Here is an 18,960-nt window from a genome sequence, read left to right as displayed (position 1 = left end):
ATTTTTATCTGCAATGGTATCCGTTTTGCCCTGAAGTGGAGGTGGTCTACCGTTCGTCCAAAAACCTCGTTGGTTTAACCGCAGACACCGCTAAGGTAGTGCGCGTGGGAGCTCAGGAGGTGTACTCCGTTTGACCCACCACCACCGCGGCCGATCATATTTGAGAAGGCAGGTTTTAAAAGGGACCACGTGTCAGAATTTAAGCTCCACGGCCACTTAATTTATATTTTAGGAAATGTACTATTGAGAGTAAAGAATAGTAGATTACACCGAGTTAAATTTCGAAATTTGGTTGTGCAACAGCAGTTTTCCTCTTGTTATGTCAGTCACTGACAGTCCCTCAATTAGCCGTGCTAGCTAACACTTTTCGGTAACACTTTACTTGACACCTAGCATCATCACACTTTATGGTGATACCCCAGTGAAAGTTGCAACCCTGGTTTCTGGATGAGGACCACTATGTAAGCAGGGGAAGCTACTGTATTTGAGCCTTTTGAGAGTGGGGCACAATGGTGAGCACCAGTGAAGTTTGGTCAGACGCACAGTAGGTGGCGACAGCGTTCAACTCAGGTAGGAAGCGGATCTGATGGCGGGTGGGGGGTGAGGCACGAGAAGAAGAGATACAGTAATACTGTGAGAATAGCTACAACATGGGTGGGATAATGAAAACATAGGGAGAAAAAAATGAAGAAATCAAGACCAAGGTAATACAACTAGGCAATACAGTAGTATAGTGAAGGCTGTTGAGAGGGAAATTAAGGTGTACGTGGTCTAATGGAAGTAAGAGCTCTACTGCAGTCAGTCAGTCCATCTGCTCTCCTCCCTGCCATGCATTAGCATCTCCATCCTGTTCATTATCTAGGTTGAAGATGACAACAGGATTCTAATATCTCATATCTCAAGCCAACAGCACAACAATGGTAGGCTTGATTACCAACAACGACGAGACGGCCTAGAGGGAGGAGGTGAGGGCCCTCGGAGTGTGGTGTCAGGAAAATAACCTCACACTCAACGTCAACAAAACTAAGGAGATGATTGTGGACTTCAGGAAACAGCAGAGGGAACACCCCCCTATCCACATCGATGGAACAGTAGTGGAGAGGGTAGTAAGTTTTAAGTTCCTCGGCGTACACATCACAGACAAACTGAATTGGTCCACCCACACAGACAGCATTGTGAAGAAGGTACAGCAGCGCCTCTTCAACCTCAGGAGGCTGAAGAAATTTGGCTTGTCTCCAAAAGCACTCACAAACTTCTACAGATGCACAATCGAGAGCATCCTGTCGGGCTGTATCACCGCCTGGTACGGCAACTGCTCCGCCCACAACCGTAAGGCTCTCCAGAGGGTAGTGAGGTCTGCACAACGCATCACCGGTGGCAAACTACCTGCCCTCCAGGACACCTACACCACCCGATGTCACAGGAAGGCCATAAAGATCATCATATTCTTTATCCCCTTACACTTGTGTCTATAAGGTAGTAGTTTTGGAATTGTTAGCTAGATTACTTGTTGGTTATTACTGCATTGTTGGAACTAAAAGCACAAGCATTTCGCTACACTCGCACTAACATCTGCTAACCATGTGTATGTGACAAATACATTTTGATTTGATATCTCTTTGCACCAAGTATGCTAGTATGCAACTATGCTAGTTAGCAAAGGTGCTGGTAGTTTGCAAGGGTGCTGGTCCCAGATTTGTGACAGCATGGTCTTAACCTGTATATTTTCAACCTAGTTCCGTATGTATTAGTCAGTGATAGGGGATACGTCCCTTTCTTTTGACAACTCTCTTCTATTTCCTTCCTCTCCAACAGGCGAACAAAGAGCCAAAAATAGTTTCGCTACCAAAGGAGATGTAAAGCTGTCGACTATTTTAACAATGGATAGCTTTATCACTGACGTTAAATCCTTTACAACATCTCTGCTAGACTCTGTGGAGCAGGAGAGAGGTCCACCCAAATCTATCAGTTTGCAAACAATGTAATATATATATATACATACATACATACATACATACATACATACATACATACATACCATACATACACACACACACACATATAAATGATTGAGTTAATAAAGCCGCATACAAACATGGTCTCTTTTTTGTTGTCTTGAGTAAGCAGCTCCAAAATGCAGGTGTTTCAGCCTTGTTCAGTGCTTTCTGTGGTGGCGGGGCAAGCCAGCAGAAAAGAGCTTTGCGCTGTGATTGGCTCAGTGTTCTGTCAGTCATGGGGACACTACGTAACCAGCAAGTCTAAGGGTAGACTTAAAAAATTCTAGACCCTTGGGTGCTGCCATAGAGTTAATTAGACATGCCCATCCAAGAAGGCTAAAGGTAATTGGACAAAATTAGGTCAAATCACGTTATATCTACAGTAGCTTTGATTGGACTGATCATGTCAACATCATACTTTCAAAATCTTAGCTAGCAGTCATTATGAATCAAGTCGACAATCTACTGGCAAATCCTTTTTAATCCTTGTCAGGGGCGGCAGGGTAGCCTGGTGGTTAGAGCGTTGGACTAGTAACTGGAAGGTTGCAAGTTCAAACCCCCGAGCTGACAAGGGGGTTTGAACAAGGTACAAATCTGTTGTTCTGCTCTAACCCACTGTTCCTAGGCCATCATTGAAAATAAGAATTTGTTCTTAACTCGTTCTTACCACTACCACAAAGGTACAATTAAATATGAAGAGAAATTATAGATAAAACATGTCAGTGCTCATTGGCCAAGACATCTGGGAACTTTCATCCAATTGTAAATCAGGAACTCAGGCCTCAGGCCTCTTTCTAGAGCTACTACCTAAAGATCACAGATGTCATCATGCTTCATTTTTTTTTGCCCCACCAAGATTTACATGCTAAAAATTACCACTGGTAAAATAGGTGTCCTGACTCAAGGAACTAAATGTCCAATCTGGCCCTCATACCATCATGGCCAACTAATCATCCAATTGGCTCATTCTGCCCCCCCTCCTCTTCTTTTGAACTATTCCCCAGGTCATTGCTGTAAATGAGAACGTGTTCTCACTCAGTCATTTTACCTGGTAAAATAAGGGTAACATTTTTGGGGCAATTGCTACTATCAAATCTGGTCTGAGGCATGGACACATCTCCGAACAGAGTGCCGGATGTAATTTGTAAACCGATTCAACAACAGGTTAACATTTTCGGTCAGTCAGACGACTACCAGCAGGTGGTCCCTAAAACACACCTCGCAGACAGCAAGCGAACGAACGGTGAACAAATGCTTCAAGTGGTCCAACTAATGGGGGACAAACAGAGGAGGAAGGTCATAAGTCAAAACCTGGTACAGTTGACCCAGAACCATATACCTATCTTATACCTACCTATACAATCACAGATCTACAGTACCAGTCAAAAGTTTGGACACACCTGTCATTCAAGGGTTTTCTTTATTTGTACTATTTTCTACATTGTAGAATAATAGTGAAGACATCAACATTATGAAATAACACATATGGAATCATGTAGTAACCCAAAAAATGGTTTATTTTGTATTTGTATTTATTTTGTATTTGAGATTCTTCAAAGGAGCCACCCTTTGCCTTGATGACAGCTTTGCACACTCTTGGCATTCTCTCAACCAGCTTCATGAAGTAGTCACCTGGAATGCATTTCAATTAACAGGTGTGCCTTGTTAAAAGTTAATTTTATAATTTCTTTCCTTCTTAATGCGTTTGAGCCAATCAGTTCTATTGTGACACGGTATGTGTGGTATACAGAAGATTGCCCTATTTGGTAAAAGACCAAGTCTATAATATGGCAAAAACAGCTCAAACAAGCTAAGAGAAATGTCAGTCCATCATTACTTCACGACATGAAGGTTTTATTTATTTTTATTTATTTCACCTTTATTTAACCAGGTAGGCTAGTTGAGAACAAGTTCTCATTTGCAACTGCGACCTGGCCAAGATAAAGCATAGCAGTGTGAACAGACAACACAGAGTTACACATGGAGTAAACAATTAGCAAGTCAATAACACAGTAGAAAAAATGGGCAGTCTATATACAATGTGTGCAAAAGGCATGAGGAGGTAGGCGAATAATACAATTTTGCAGATTAACACTGGAGTGATAAATGATCAGATGGGCATGTACAGGTAGAGATATTGGTGTGCAAAAGAGCAGAAAAGTAAATAAATAAAAACAGTATGGGAATGAGGTAGGTGAAAAAGGGTGAGCTATTTACCTATAGACTATGTACAGCTGCAGCGATCGGTTAGCTGCTCGGATAGCTGATGTTTGAAGTTGGAGAGGGAGATAAAAGTCTCCAACTTCAGCGATTTTTGCAATTCGTTCCAGTCACAGGCAGCAGAGTACTGGAACGAAAGGCGGCCAAATGAGGTGTTGGCTTTAGGGATGATCAGTGAGATACACCTGCTGGAGCGCGTGCTACGGATGGGTGTTGCCATCGTGACCAGTTGCCAAGGTCAGTCAATCCGGAAAATTTCAAGAATTCTGAAAGTTTCTTTGTCACGCCCTGACCTTAGTTATCTTTGTTTTCTTTATTATTTGGTTCGGTCAGGATGTGACAAGGGTGGTGTGTTTAGTTTTTGTATTGTCTAGGGGGTTTTGTATGTCTAGGGGGTTTTCTAGTCTAGGGGTTTATATGTCTATGGTTGCCTGGATTGTTTCTCAATCAGAGGCAGCTGTTTATCGTTGTCTCTGATTGGGAACCATATTTAGGTAGCCATATTCCTTGGTTTATCTGTGGGCTATTGTCTATGTATAGTTGCATGTCAGCGCTAGTTGTTAATAGCGTCACGTTCGTTTTGTTCAAGTGTTCTTCGTTAAATAAATAAGAGGAATGTATTCTCATCACGCTGCGCCTTGGTCTCCTCGTTACAACGAACGTGACATTCTTCAAGTGCAGTCGCAAAAACCATCAAGCTCCATGATGAAACTGGCTCTCATGAGGACCGCCACAGGAAAGCAAGACCCAGAGTCACCTCTGCTGAGTTACCAGCTTCAGAAATTGCAGCCCAAATAAATGCTTCACAGAGTTCAAGTAACAGACACATCTCAACATCAACTGTTCAGAGGACACTGTGTGAATCAGGCCTTCATGGTCGAATTGCTGATGAGAAACCAATACTAAAGAACACCAATAAGAAGAAGAGACTTGCTTGGGCCAAGAAACACAAGCAATAAGACATTAAATCGGTCCTAAATCTGGTCCAAATTTGAGATTTTTGGTTCCAACCGCCGGGTCTTTGTGAGACGCAGAGGAGGTGAACGGATGATCTCCGCATATGTAGCTCCCACCGTGAAGCATGGAAGAAGAGGTTGGATGGTGCTTAGCTGGTGACACTGTCTGTGATTTATTTAGAAATCAAGGCACACTTAACCAGCATGGCTACCACAGCATTCTGCAGTGATACGCCATCCCATCTGGTTTGCACTTATTGGGACTATCATTTGTTTTGACCCAACACACCTCCAGGCTGTGTAAGGGCAATTTGACCAAGAAGGAGAGTGATGGAGTCCTGCATCAAATGACCTGGCCTCCACAGTCACCTGACCTCAACCCAATCGAGATGGTTTGGGATGAGTTGGACCACAGAGTGAAGGAAAAGCAGCCAACAAGTGCTCAGCATATGTGGGAACTCCCTCAAGATTTTTGGAAAAGCGTTCAAGGTGAAGCTGGTTTAGAGAATGCCAGCTGTGAAGCGTTGTCATCAAGGCATATGGTGGCTACTTTGAAGACTCTAAAACATCAAATGTTTTGATTTGTTAAACACTTTATTGGTTACTGCATGATTCTATGTGTTACTTCATAGTTTTGATGTCTTCACTATTATACTACAATGTAGAAAATAGTAAAAATAAAGAAAAACCCTTGAATGAGTGGGTGTGTCTGAACTTTTGACTGGTACTGTACATGGCTAGGAAGGAGGGGCTTGGAATTATGATACATTATGATACGTTACATGCTGTTTATAGACACCTGGCTGGCGCTTATGCCGATTGGATCACATTACTGAGATGGCATCCAATACAAGATTCAGAGGGTTGAGAGATGTTGCAACATGAGATGTTGCTAATCTCAGCCAGGCTTTACAGAAGCACAGAGGTTAACTGAGAGACCATGGATAGACGCGAGGTAATCCGCCTGACAACTGCGTCCACAGTGGCCCACCCTACTCAAGCAGTTGCTAAGTGTGGCGCCCCCTGTCCCCCGCGGAGCTAAACTACGTCGTCTGATTTATTGCCATGACAGGTGTCATAGTGGCCCACTTTAGAATAGACTAGGTGGTGACGGGACATCCATCCATTCTTCTCTATGGAAGCGCAGCATTGACTAATATTTTCATCCTACCACGCAATGCGCTGAATTCCTCTCTCCTCACTCAGTCCAACCCCAAAAGTGAAGTGTTCTTGTGTTTACACACAAGCGCTAACACACACACACACATGTTGGCCGCGCGTGTCAGTTTGAACCTCTCGCTCCAGTAGTTGAGGATGCCATCTCGGCAGATGGACAGGTAGCATCCCAGCTCGGTGCGGGTTTTGGGCACGGCCCTGCCCTGACCCCTGCTCCTCTCCGCCTGGGGTGTCTGGAAGGGGTAGAACTGCAGCCGGACGATGGGCTCACTGTGGGCACTGCAGAGAACCAGACAGAGAAACCCCACAGACCACCAAGAAATCAGTCACAGAACAAAACCTGTGTGTGGATTATGTGTTGGACATTTAGGAATCAGAATTTTTTTTGTTGGTCAAAATCCGTACCTGAGCAAATGTGGCAAGCTGCAATATTTCTAAAGACCTATTCCACGATGATTCAATTGCATTATCTTAGCCATTCTGTGTTGATATTTATAGACTGTGCCTGTATCCATGTATCCTATAGTCAGAAAATAGAACCCAGGAGGCCTAAATGCTGGTGATCTGATTAGTTTTCACCATGCAGGGTTTCTTAGACACATGGGGCATACATTGTCTGGCTACCCATCCACGTCGCTCCGGCCAAACGCCACGCCCACTGACGTCACTTCTCCACGATGAATGTATGTAGCGACAGTGGAATTAAGTATGAGTCGTCAGGTAAGAGCCGACCCACAGAGTAATCTACTCCCATTTACACAGTAAGTAAGAAGAGTAGCAGCGATGTGTCATCCACAGACATGAGTCCCTGACACAGACAGACGGGGGAATATATGCCTGCATACACACACCAGACACAAACAGGAGCGCGGAACACCACAGAGAGAGAGAGAGCGAGAGAATATACATTTCAGAATGCAAAGTAAAAAGTGGGAGTTAGAGTTCTTGGGAGATTCCCGGCCAAAATCCTCAGCCTCTTTGAATTATCGACATGTAAAACTAGAAATGGATTGTTAGATGCAAATAATCTCTTTCACTCTCTCCACATACATATAAATGGGAAGTAGTCATCATGTCATAGCCAACCACAATGGGAATCATCCATGTCTGAGCCTCTTTTGTCTCACATAAAGCAGTAGCATCCTATCGTTCTCTGGTCTCCCCAGTGATCCAAGGGACGGCACCATACCATGACAATACACCTAACCCAGGGTTGTATTCACAGACTAAAACTGGGATGGACTAGTTTTCTATTGCAAAACGTTTGACCACGGTGTGCCCTAATGGATAGAACCCAGGTGAGCGACCACTAATACAGGGACGACCCTACAGGCAGACAGGCAGGCTCACATCATGAGCTAAATGTACTTTATGTCCAAAGCCAAATCTGAAACGGCACCCTATTCCCCATGAGTGATATAGAGGGTCGAGAATAGTGTGTCATGTTGGATGCAGTCATCAAGGATTTAGGGGGAAAGTGGAGAGTTATAAATGTTGCTTCCTGCTTGTGAGCATAGAGGTTCTCCAAAGAGTCTAATGATCCATGGGTTTCATGAGCAAGATGCCTGTGGATGTATTCATATAAGATAGAAGACAGTAAAATCATGGGTGAGGAATGATGAATCATTCAAATGATTCCATGTGAAACAGGAACAATGGGATCATGTATTATTCAAATAAGTCCCTGTGGACATTACATTCCAGTCTAGTCTAGTAGAAGTCTGGCCTGTATCAGTGTGTGTGTGTGTGTGAGTAGTCCTTCAGTCTTTTCAGATAGGAGATTCCCACCACAGTCTTCCTCGATGTCTCAGCACACAGACACCTCCTGGTCTAGCCCTCTGTCTAGTAACAGGGTAGGGATGCTCATAAAATAATCATTCTGGGTGGCGGCTGGGGGTTTGAGTCAGAGGGGGCTCACTGTCTTATGAGGGACACAAGTGGCGTTCTATGGGACACGCCCACACAAGCATGTCAAAAGCCTGGGGACAGAAGGATTTTAAACTCTATTTATCCCCGTAATTCTAATTACCCACCCATTAACCCCTGCCCTGAGCAATAAAATAGACAACGGCCTTTTTCCAGGGTCCTCAAAACTACCAGCTTGGCCAGACAGACACCCACTTAGTCCACACCGCTGTCACAGTTGGTGTCCACCTTCATGAAGATGAGGCCCACATCTTCATCGTCAATATCACCCATCATCTTCTTGATAGCCTCGAGAAACTCATCCATATATAATCCTTTGAGAGAGGGAGAGAAAGACAGAGGTGGGCAGAGAGAGAGAGAAAGAGAGAGCGAGAGAGAGAGAAAGAGAGGAGAAAAGAGAGGCCTTAGGATAATATAAGAGAGGGGTATAGGTGAACTCCAGGTTTTCAACAATGGAGTTTCACATAAAATTATTGGCATTCCAGAAAAGCCAATGCCACAGCAGTGGAATTCCAATCTGAAAGCTTGGAATTTCACATTCTGAACCAGGAATGTTTTTTGTCAACACAATACTCACAGCAAAGACCTTATTTTCAATGACAGCCTAGTTAACAGTGAGTTAACTGCATTGATCAGGGGCAGAACGACAGATTTGTACATTGTCAGTTTAGGGATTCGAACTTGCAACCTTTCGGCTGCTAGTCCAACCACTAGGCTACCCTGCTCTAACCACTAGGCTACCCTGCTCTAACCACTAGGCTACCCTGCCGCCCCAGGATAAAAAGAAACAGCCAACAGAAAACATTTACATGGAAATACTGTTTTATTGTTTGTAAGAAACTTGATTCAGCAAATAGGATTTAAGAAGCAAATTAAGAAAAATTATGAATTTCCCATCGAAGAGCAGGAGAGAGAAAGCAAAAAAAACAAAAAAGGTGGCATAAGGCCCACAGTGTACAAGAATGTCAGCACAGATTGGTGAGAATGTCACAGTGGAGATCTGATGAGCACCACTGATGTTTTGCACCCCCAAAACATATGGGCTGCTTACAGTGTGTGCTGTGAGTAACATCCTTCCGATAACCACTCTATTCTAATCATTGAAAATATCCAAATAAACAACAAAAAAAATGGGAATCAAAAGGCTAACAGAAAGTTGATCGAAGTTAGAGGTTAAGATTGGCAAAGGGTTAGATGAAGAGGCCATTGAGGGGTTGTCCCACTTGCATATAAAATTGACTTTTACAAAGACAATAAAAGCGTTCCAAGATGACTACTCTAGATGCATGCCAGACCTCAGAACGCCTGGATAGGTGTTTAATATCAGCAAACCACATCATATGACATAGCAAACTGAAGCCCGACTGCGCAGACAATGACGTGGCACACAACCATTGGTTGATGCAATAAAACACCTGGAGTCAGCCTGGAACAAGCTAGCGTTTCCAAGATGTGTCTTGTCAAAACCCCTCAATATCAGCAATCAGACTTGTTTAGTCATCAAACCACAAGCTAGATGTGTTTCAAACAAGAGAATGTGAAGTTCTCAAACTTTCAAAGACTATATCACTCAAAGTTGTTGAAATCTTAGTGTGGCGATATTAACCAAAATTGCAGTTATTTTTCCGTTTTAAACAACTAATTGCCCGACATCGGTTCAATTATTTGAATTACATTTGTTCATTTTTTTCTTCCTTTGATCTCAACGTGCACATTGCAGTTTCTCTATAAATAATAAACGTGGTAATCAACGAAAATGATCCATTGCGCATAAACTTATCCAGTCTATTTCTTTTAGAATGCGCGATCGTGAGGGATATAGCGCAGCATTTCTACCTGAAAAGACATGCTCCAAGTGATTGATAGTTGGTATTCAGCGGTCAAAGTATGCCTTATTTACTTGGAATAACTACAAAATAGTGATTTTTAGACAGCATATGCAGCAGAGCTGAAATGACTTGGAATGAAATGAAGTCATCAAATAAAACCAATGTAATATATACACACACACAACGGAGATATTTCATTAAAGGAAAGTAATATAATGTTAATTAAGCAATAAGGCACGAGGGGTTGTGGTATATGGCCAATGGCTGAGGGCTGTTCTTAAGCAGACGCATCGTGGAGTGCCTGGATACAGCCCTTAGCTGTGGTATATTGACCATATACCACAAACGCCCGAGGTGCCCTATTGTTATTATAAACTGGTTACCATCGTAATTAGAGCAGTACAAATAAATGTTTTGTCATACCCGTGGTATACTGTCTGATATACCACAGCTGTCAGCCAATCACCAGTCAGGGCTCAAAATAACCAGTTTATAAGTGAGCAGTAAGCAGTAATGAGCAGTCACTACCATCATGGGACTTAATTGTTTTATTCTGTTACAGCATTCAACCCAAATACTCAAAACCGAAATCCGTGATCGTTTTCTATTAATCGAACCGACCCTCGAAAAGCACTAAATCGCTCAGCGCTATGGAATCTGCTGAAAAGGATGATCGTCACCATTAGTATCTCTGTGTATTAAATATACACACGTTCATGTCCCAATACGTTCCGGAAGTGGTTATGCCAAAAAGGTTGACACATTGAATTAGGGTTGTGATCCTGATTAAGCAACAGACAAACGTAACAGAAAATGATAATTATGATACCAGGCATGAGTAAGGATTTTGCATGACATTCAAAGGGCCTGTTTTAGTGCCAGATAACTGAAGTACCCTGCAATGTTAAAATGTGTGCTGCTCCCATGTGGACTCCAAACCAAATGGGCAATTACCTAATCAGCATCAGAAAATCCCCATCATGAAAAGCGAATAATGCTTCGCTAAACGCAACCGATTGATCCTATTGCTGCTCCCATTGTCGCATTGTTGTACAATTTAAAACATTATTTAACGAGCCCTGCTAGGAGGCAATACCTTGGACTAAACAGTTATGTATTGCTAATCATTGGAGAGGTTATTTCTATGAAGGTATTTCATTCCAACGGTGGGCGGCACCAGTTAGATTAAGTACACCAATAGGTTCATAACACATCAAGGAACCATCAACGGTATAAAAATGTCATTGGCTTTCGTATAACCGGAAGACTGAAAGTCTATATAATAGCTTAAAATACCCAAGCTTCTGCCAGATTCTCTACACATCTTTATTTCAGAGCAGCAGAGAGAGAAAAAAAATTGATAAGAGCTTAAATTACAATACTTTAAATCGTATTACAAACATCTGCCAAAAAAAGAAAAGAGTACATCAAAGTCACATCTATGTAGGTTATTAATTTTTTTTATTTTTTTTATTTTTTTTTACTCATTAAGAATAATGCAATTCAAAAAAAATAATCTGATCTTCTAGCGCAGACTGGCAGTTCTATTTGCATATCAGCGTTTTGGGCCTCAGAACCTGTCACTGGTGCAGTTGCTACATGATCAAAACAAACTCACAACTGGAGTATTAAAACATGCTACAGAACCAGGAGTATTCTGTTTGTTGAGTAAGTAGAAATGAGAAGAAAAAAAAAACAGCAAAGTCACTCACCTTTCACATTCCCTAAGAGGATGAATTAGACACGAGAGGCTAAATCAAGTTAAAACTTCCATCCCTGCCAACTGACAAATGATATATCGGAAAAAAAAAAGACAAAACACCCAAAGCAGGTAGTTTGGGATGGACTTGGGACCAGGGGAGTTTCTGGCATCCACAGTGCACATGCCTTCCAACAGCCAAGAGACAAACAAAACAGATAAATCACGCACAAAGTATTCCACCGTAAACTTGTAGTTCTAACATGTTTCTTCAGCATTAAATATTGTCATGTTATGAGCTGTCCTGTATCTTTGAGAAAATAATGATAATAATAATATCCACTTTCCTGGAATAAAGAATAGCACTATTTAAAACAGGTTAATCTCCAAACTGGATGAGACCAAATAAAAAAAAATTGAAAATATGAGAGTTGTGGTTAGTGAAGAAAACAATTCTTCCACTATAAGTACACTAACCTTTCATTGAACCCATCTAAAACACTTTCTCTATTGAAATGATTCGGAACTTAGTACATTTTCTCAGACCCATAAAACAATATACATGTGGGAAAGACTGATCATTTGGGAAACAAGTCAACTAAGAAAAATACAATGTACAAAAGTGAGTGCAGGTGCCAACAAACGTTTAACTCCAATTCCCGGAAGAGACAGAAAATTAGGGAAAATACCAAGAAAAAAAGCAGAATCTTAGACTGACAGTTCACTCTTCTGGACCCAAATAGAGAGCCAAAATAGTCGCCTTCTTCCAACATGATGCCAAGACCGACCCTGGCACAGGCCAATAGGATGACCCGAAGAAGGGGCTTCAGAGGTACTTCACACTACTTATTTCCACTTGATCTGAGAGACAATTTTTGTTGTTGTTGTTGATATAGTCTATTCAGAGACCAAGCAATGAATAACATGATCTGGATGTTTAGGGTGTGTTACGCAGGGTGAGGATGGGAGCTGTTGTAGCTGATTGAAGGGGCTGGGGGGGGGGGGTAGTATTAAAAGTTGCACGGTCCAGTCTTGAACATTAGAACTCCTCGTGGTCCTCTGACTCAGCGTCCGGTATGACGAAGCCCTCCTGAAAGCACAAACAGATGGATAAAGAGAGTCGAAACACTCACATTTTGATCTAAACCTGACATGTGTCAAATACTTCTTAAAAAACACTTAAACGCGCAGCGTTTGATTTGCCTGGTAGAGGCACAGATGGAATAGTGCCAAAAGTGCAAACCACACTAAATCAAGCGCACCAGTGTTTTGACATTTATTTGACTCAGATGAATGAGTTTCGAACAGACTGAACCAATCATGCGCGGCCTGATGGAGGGAAACAGCAGTTTGTCCAAGCTGTATGATCGTACTTTAGCATTCCACTTGAGCTACATTACATGCCAATCCACGGATGGAATTTTACAGGGCATCAGCAGTTGCTTGAACCAAAACACAGGCTTAAAATCTAAGAAAGCTAAAGTTGACCCACGAGGCTCTGCGTGTAAACGTTTACTAAACTCACGTCTGTGGCGTAGAGTATATCTACAATCCTCTGCAGTGTGGGGTCGCCCTCGCCTTCCTTCTCTTGGCAGATGAGCTCAATGTTCCTCAGTTTGCCAAAATAGAAGTCCCGCTCCTTCTCCATGTCCTGGATGGTGGACTTCAGTATATTCACCTGGGAGGGAAAGGGCAATAAGCATATCTTAACTTTTGCTACAACTTCAGCCAAACAATATGTGAATACAGCAATTGTTTATTCTAATACATGTCAAGGCACATGAATGGAAGGATGGATGACAGTACTTCCTGGATGAGTTCGGCCCGCTCCTCATCACCTCCGCCAGCCCCTGGTCTTCGTGCCGAGCTGGGCGCCATTTTGGGTGCTACCTTGGCAACTGCTGCCCGCTGGGGTGCTGAGGGGAACAAGCAACTAATTAGAATGACAAGCTCAGTAGATTTCAATATGGAAAGAGTCATCTCTCGACTGCTTACAGCAGTCAGTTTCTCTCAGCGTTTCTATTCTCCCTCCAACCCAAAACAATTTGGTTTTCGTTGCTTTCGATTGACAATTTTAGTTCAAAAGGTCTCAAGATGTTGATTTTTGGGGCCTTTGTGCCCTGCCTGGAACATTATCTAGGGGAACCTTCTAAAAAAATAAAAATACAATCATGGCACAGGCTGAGCCACCACTCACCAGCATTGAGGATCTTCTTGGGTTTGTTGAGGGCAGACACGGCAGGGCTGGGCATGGTGTCTTGGCCCTGGCGAGCCTCCACAGGGTCGTACTCCTTCCCATCGTAGTTGGCATCAAAGAACTTCTTGAACCACTGCACATACTCAAAGTTGTCCTGGAACTTGCCTTTTATCAACTTGTCAACAGGGATGATCTAGAGAGGAACAAATAACCATGTTAGTGGATTCAACACCACAAAAATGGGTTAGATAAACACTAGTGGATGGCAATGCCAGACAGTTGATTTAGCCTAAACATGCATTGCAGAGGTAACTACCGTTAAATGCTGAATGAATATGGATAGAACACAGACTAGGAGGATCGTCTGAGCCGTTGAATTGCGACTCCACCTTGTCCCTGTACTGGCAATCAAACAAGCAAAATGGCAGTTCAGGGAATTCAACGGCTCAGACACCAGACGTAAGTGGCAGGATCTACAGGAAATCGCACACACTACAAAAAGAAATCCAGCCACGTCACGGAGACCAACGTCACGCTTCCAGACAAACTAAACACCTTATTTGCCCGCTTTGAGGATAATACCGTGCCACCGTCGCAGCCCGCTAACAAGAACTGCAACCTCCCCCTCTCCTTCGACATGGCTGACATGAGTAAAACATTTAAACTTGTTAACCGTCGCAAGGTTGCTGGCCCAGACGGCATCCCTAGCGACATCCTGAGAGCATGTGCAGACCAGCTGGATGGTGTGTTTACGGACATATTCAACCAATTCCTATCCCAGTCTGTTGTCCCCACATGCTTCAAGAACTCCACCTAACTGGCCACCCTAGACTCACTTCAATTTGTTTACCGCCCCAATAGGTCCACAGATGATGCAATCGCCATTACACTCCCCTATCCCATCTGGACAAAAGGAATACCTATGTAAGAATGCTGTCCATTGACTACAGCTCAGCATTCAACACCATAGTACCCTCCATGCTCCTCATCAAGCGGGAGGCCCTGGGTCTCAACCCCACCCTGTGCAATTGGATCCTGGACTTTGACAGGCTGCCCCCAAGTGGTGAAGATAACAAACAATCTCCCCTTCGCTGACCCTCAAAACTGGGGCCCTACAAGGGTGCGTGCTCAGCCCCCTCCTATACTCCCTGTTCACCCACGACTGCGTGGTCAACTCAAACATCAAGTTTGCAGACGACACAACAGTCGTGGGCCTTAACACCAACAATGACCAGACAGCCTACAGGGAGGACGTGAGGGCACTCAGTGTGTGGTTTCAGGAAAACAACCATTCACTCAATGTCAACACAACAAAGGAGATGATCGTGGACTTCAGGAAACAGCAGAGGGAGCATCTCCCTATTGACATCAAAGGGACAGCAGTGGAGAAGGTGGAAAGTTATGTTCCTGGGCGTACACGTCACCAACTGAAATAATCCACACACAGACAGTGTGGTGAAGGCACAATAGGGCCTCTTCAACCACAGGAGGCTGAAGAAATTTGTCTTGTCACCCAAAACCCTGACAAACCTTTACAAATGCACAATCGAGAGCATCCTGTCAGGCTGTATCACAGCTTGGTACGGCACCTGCACCTCCCTCAACCGCAAGGCTCTCCAGAGGGTGGTGCTGTCTGCACAACACATCACCGGGGGCAAACTACCTGCCCTCCATGACGCTGACAACACCCGATGTCACAGGAAGGCCAAAAAGATCATCAAGGACATCAACCACCCGAGCCACTGCCGTTTCATACCGTTATCAACCAGAAGGCGAGGTCAGTACAGGTGCATCAAAGATGGGAACGAGAGATCGAAAAACAGCTTCTATCTCAAGGTCATCAGACTGCTAAACAGCAATCACTAACTCAGAGAGGCTGTTGCCTAAATTAAGACCCAATCACTGGCCATTTTAACTTAATAAATGGATAGTCACTTTATACAATGCACTTTAAATAATGCCACTCTAATAATGTTTACATATCTTACATTACTCATATCACATGTATATACTGTGTTTCATACCATCTACTGTACCTTGTCTATGCAGCTCGGCCATCTCTCATACATATACTTACATGTACATATTCTCATTCACCCCTTTAGATTTGTGTGTATTAGGTAGATGTTGGGGAATTGTTAAATATTACTGCACTGTCGGAACAGAAGCATTTCATTAACCTCTGCATGTGACAAATAAAATTTGATTTGAGGGACTTCGTCATGACACTTGAAGGGAGAAAATCCAGACTCAATTTTTTGCTCTCCATCTCACACACTCGATTGTGCAGTAGCAGAAGCCAACAAATACACCATCCAACTACTGGCTGAGAACTAACGACTAACTAACAGAGAGGAGTCTGTATAGGATGCCAACAGTCCCCTCTCTTCTGGCACAGGAAAGTAAATATCAGTGAGCCACAGTAGACAGAGGCCATGCTAGCTCAGCAGGAAACAATTAGCAAGCAGTGCCAGAGAAGTATAAAGCAGGGAACTGTACAGTTTAAAAAACAAAACGGAAGCAAACAGGAAAAAAACGGGGCGGGACCTACCCGAATTTCTCCAATAGAAACTCGTTTGCATTTTCCGTTTGGAGTAAATGGTTTGTGCAAAACGTTTTTCAACAGAATCGCCGTAATGGTTACACACACACACTATGGGCAACTCAGATGTCTAAATCCAAATGAGAAGCCAAAGATTAGGATATTAGGTTTAGAGAACATCTAAGAGACAAGTAGGCCATGTCTTTCGGTTGTATGAATTCCTGTACGCACTTGGTGGTGATATTGAAATGGTTAATATATTGCAAGACAACACATGGTAAAGACAGGAAGCAAAAGGATTAATAGATACATATGCTTCAAAAGCAACTGGTTCAACAGATGAAAAAACAAATATACGTAGCCTGGCAAATAGGTACATCACTGGATGTGGTCTAGAGAAGTGGCATTCAAAGTCACAGTTACGGGGGAACTGCAGTGGGGTCACCAAAGTTATTATTTTTAAACTAAGAGAACAAGACTATTGTATGGGACAACAAAAAACAAATTTTACTGAGGAAATTAGTTTATTTTCCTTTTGATAAGAGATTAAAATGCAACGATTTGAAGGTTATTTGTTGATGTAAAAATCAAAATGTATATATTTTATGGTTGTATTATTAGATTTTGGGTGTGGTTTTAGAGAAATTATTGGGGACAAATTGGTTCCCCATTAAATTCTGCTGGGGAAGAAAATGGAGTACCCGCTGAAAAAGTTTGAATACCACTGCTCTACAGCCTAGGCTATGCTGAGAGGGAAAATAGAATAGCCTACTTACTTTGTCAACACCCATTCTTTTGAAGCCAGCTTGCAAGATCTTGTAGTTGTGAATGAATTCGTGCTCTAGTTTTGCAGCAAATTTGACTTTCTTCAAAGGCACACAGCCGGGAAAAAGCATGTCCATGAACTGGCAGTAGGCCGCACCTTTAGAAGACAGACACACCAGGGGTCATCACAAATCCTACTGAACTATTCCTCTTTGATCACACAAAAGGAAATTAGGCTAAACCTTTAGGCTACATCAATTATAGGATTTACTTTCATTTACTCAAGTATAAGCAATATCTGCCGTATGATGTAATGCAAGAACAAATGCATTTGTGCCATCCATACCCATCCACTCACCTGAACATAACAGCTCTATCTTGGTAAGGTTGATCTGTAACGATTCATTAATCCATGCAAGCATGTCATGACGACTCAAATTGTCACTGCACACTGAGGTTGAGTAAACGTTCACAGCCATTTTCTGTTGAAGCACAATGGAGAGATTTGTTTTCAAGTGTCACGTTAGAAAAAGCACAAAGCAAAGTTACTAGCTAGTAATCATGTCAGCGGCACAACAGGTGACACCTAGCACTGGTTCAGTGGGGGACCATTCCTGAAATGAGGAGAAACGATCATTTCAGTTTTGCCTGATAAAATCAGTACTACTAGCTAGAGATTGTACCGTTTCTGACCTGTCTTGCATGCCAGATACCGTTAGTTAGCTAGGTAGGGTGGGCCTGAAAAGGCTAACAACAGTAGTCAGCTAGCCAGCTAACACCAAGGTAATCAGAGCCAGCAGTAGCTTACTAGCTAGTTATAACACCACCAGCAAGCCTGCTAGTATGAGCTAAATAGCTAGCAAGGTAGCTAAGTTACTACATAGCTTTTGAACTAGCAAACGTTACTGTATCAACTTAGCGGACGATTGAATATTAGACATGCTAGCTAGTTATATTTAAATAGTTAGCTAACTGGTGAGTAAACTAACGTTAGCTAGTTAGACAACTGTCAGATGACTTATACTGGATGGCTAGCTACCAACATGTCCCCTGCCCAACTCAGAAGGCTAGCGTGCTACAGCTAGACTTCCAACGACAGACGCATTCAAGCCTCCCCGCCTAGGCATCAACTATACAGCTAGCTAGCTAAATGCAAAATGGCAAACAAAAATACTTACCTTGTTTTGGAATGGCTTTCAGAACTCTAGGTGTTGCAAATATATTAATTCAACGTAAACTGTTTCTCATATAAATACAGACGTCAATGTTTGCTACTCTTTTCTTCTCCTGGTAGCCAGTTCTGAGTTCAATAATGCCGGCGACAGCGGGTTGATTCCTTTCAGCGCGACTGCGTGCGTAGAGATGGGGAGCAGCTTGGTCGGTGCTATCTGGAATCCTTGGGACGTCCTTACCACATCGAAGTAGACATTTAAAATGGTAGGGACGTCCCAAGGATTCTAAATAGCACTGAGCGGAGCAGCTTGGGCGAGGCTAGACCTACAGTCATTGAGCAAGAACAGGGTTTCACAAACTCGGTGCACGTTTTTATTTTTTTGCCCTAGCACTACACAGCTACAACGCTGGGCTAGACTAACGCTTTCTGTATCAACCAACCTTTATACATTATTATTACTACAGGCAACATACTAATTT

General features: G+C 42.9%; 1 protein-coding gene across 1 annotated transcript; it reads right to left on the bottom strand.

Moving 5' to 3' along the window:
• Window positions 1-10,637: 10,637 nt before the first annotated feature.
• On the bottom strand, window positions 10,638-18,960 carry LOC118361298 (microtubule-associated protein RP/EB family member 1-like). Its single transcript, XM_035741126.2, has 7 exons — window positions 18,486-18,960; window positions 17,666-17,789; window positions 17,319-17,464; window positions 14,001-14,193; window positions 13,610-13,719; window positions 13,329-13,481; window positions 10,638-12,893 (listed from the first exon to the last, which is right to left on the bottom strand). Exons 2-7 carry the CDS (start codon window positions 17,784-17,786, stop codon window positions 12,843-12,845), a joined length of 774 nt encoding a protein of 257 aa, XP_035597019.1. The 5' UTR covers window positions 17,787-17,789; window positions 18,486-18,960; the 3' UTR covers window positions 10,638-12,842.

Source organism: Oncorhynchus keta, chromosome 28, assembly GCF_023373465.1.
Source record: "Oncorhynchus keta strain PuntledgeMale-10-30-2019 chromosome 28, Oket_V2, whole genome shotgun sequence".
NCBI classification, from domain to species: domain Eukaryota; kingdom Metazoa; phylum Chordata; class Actinopteri; order Salmoniformes; family Salmonidae; genus Oncorhynchus; species Oncorhynchus keta.
This window is presented reverse-complemented; position numbering and strand designations above follow the sequence as displayed.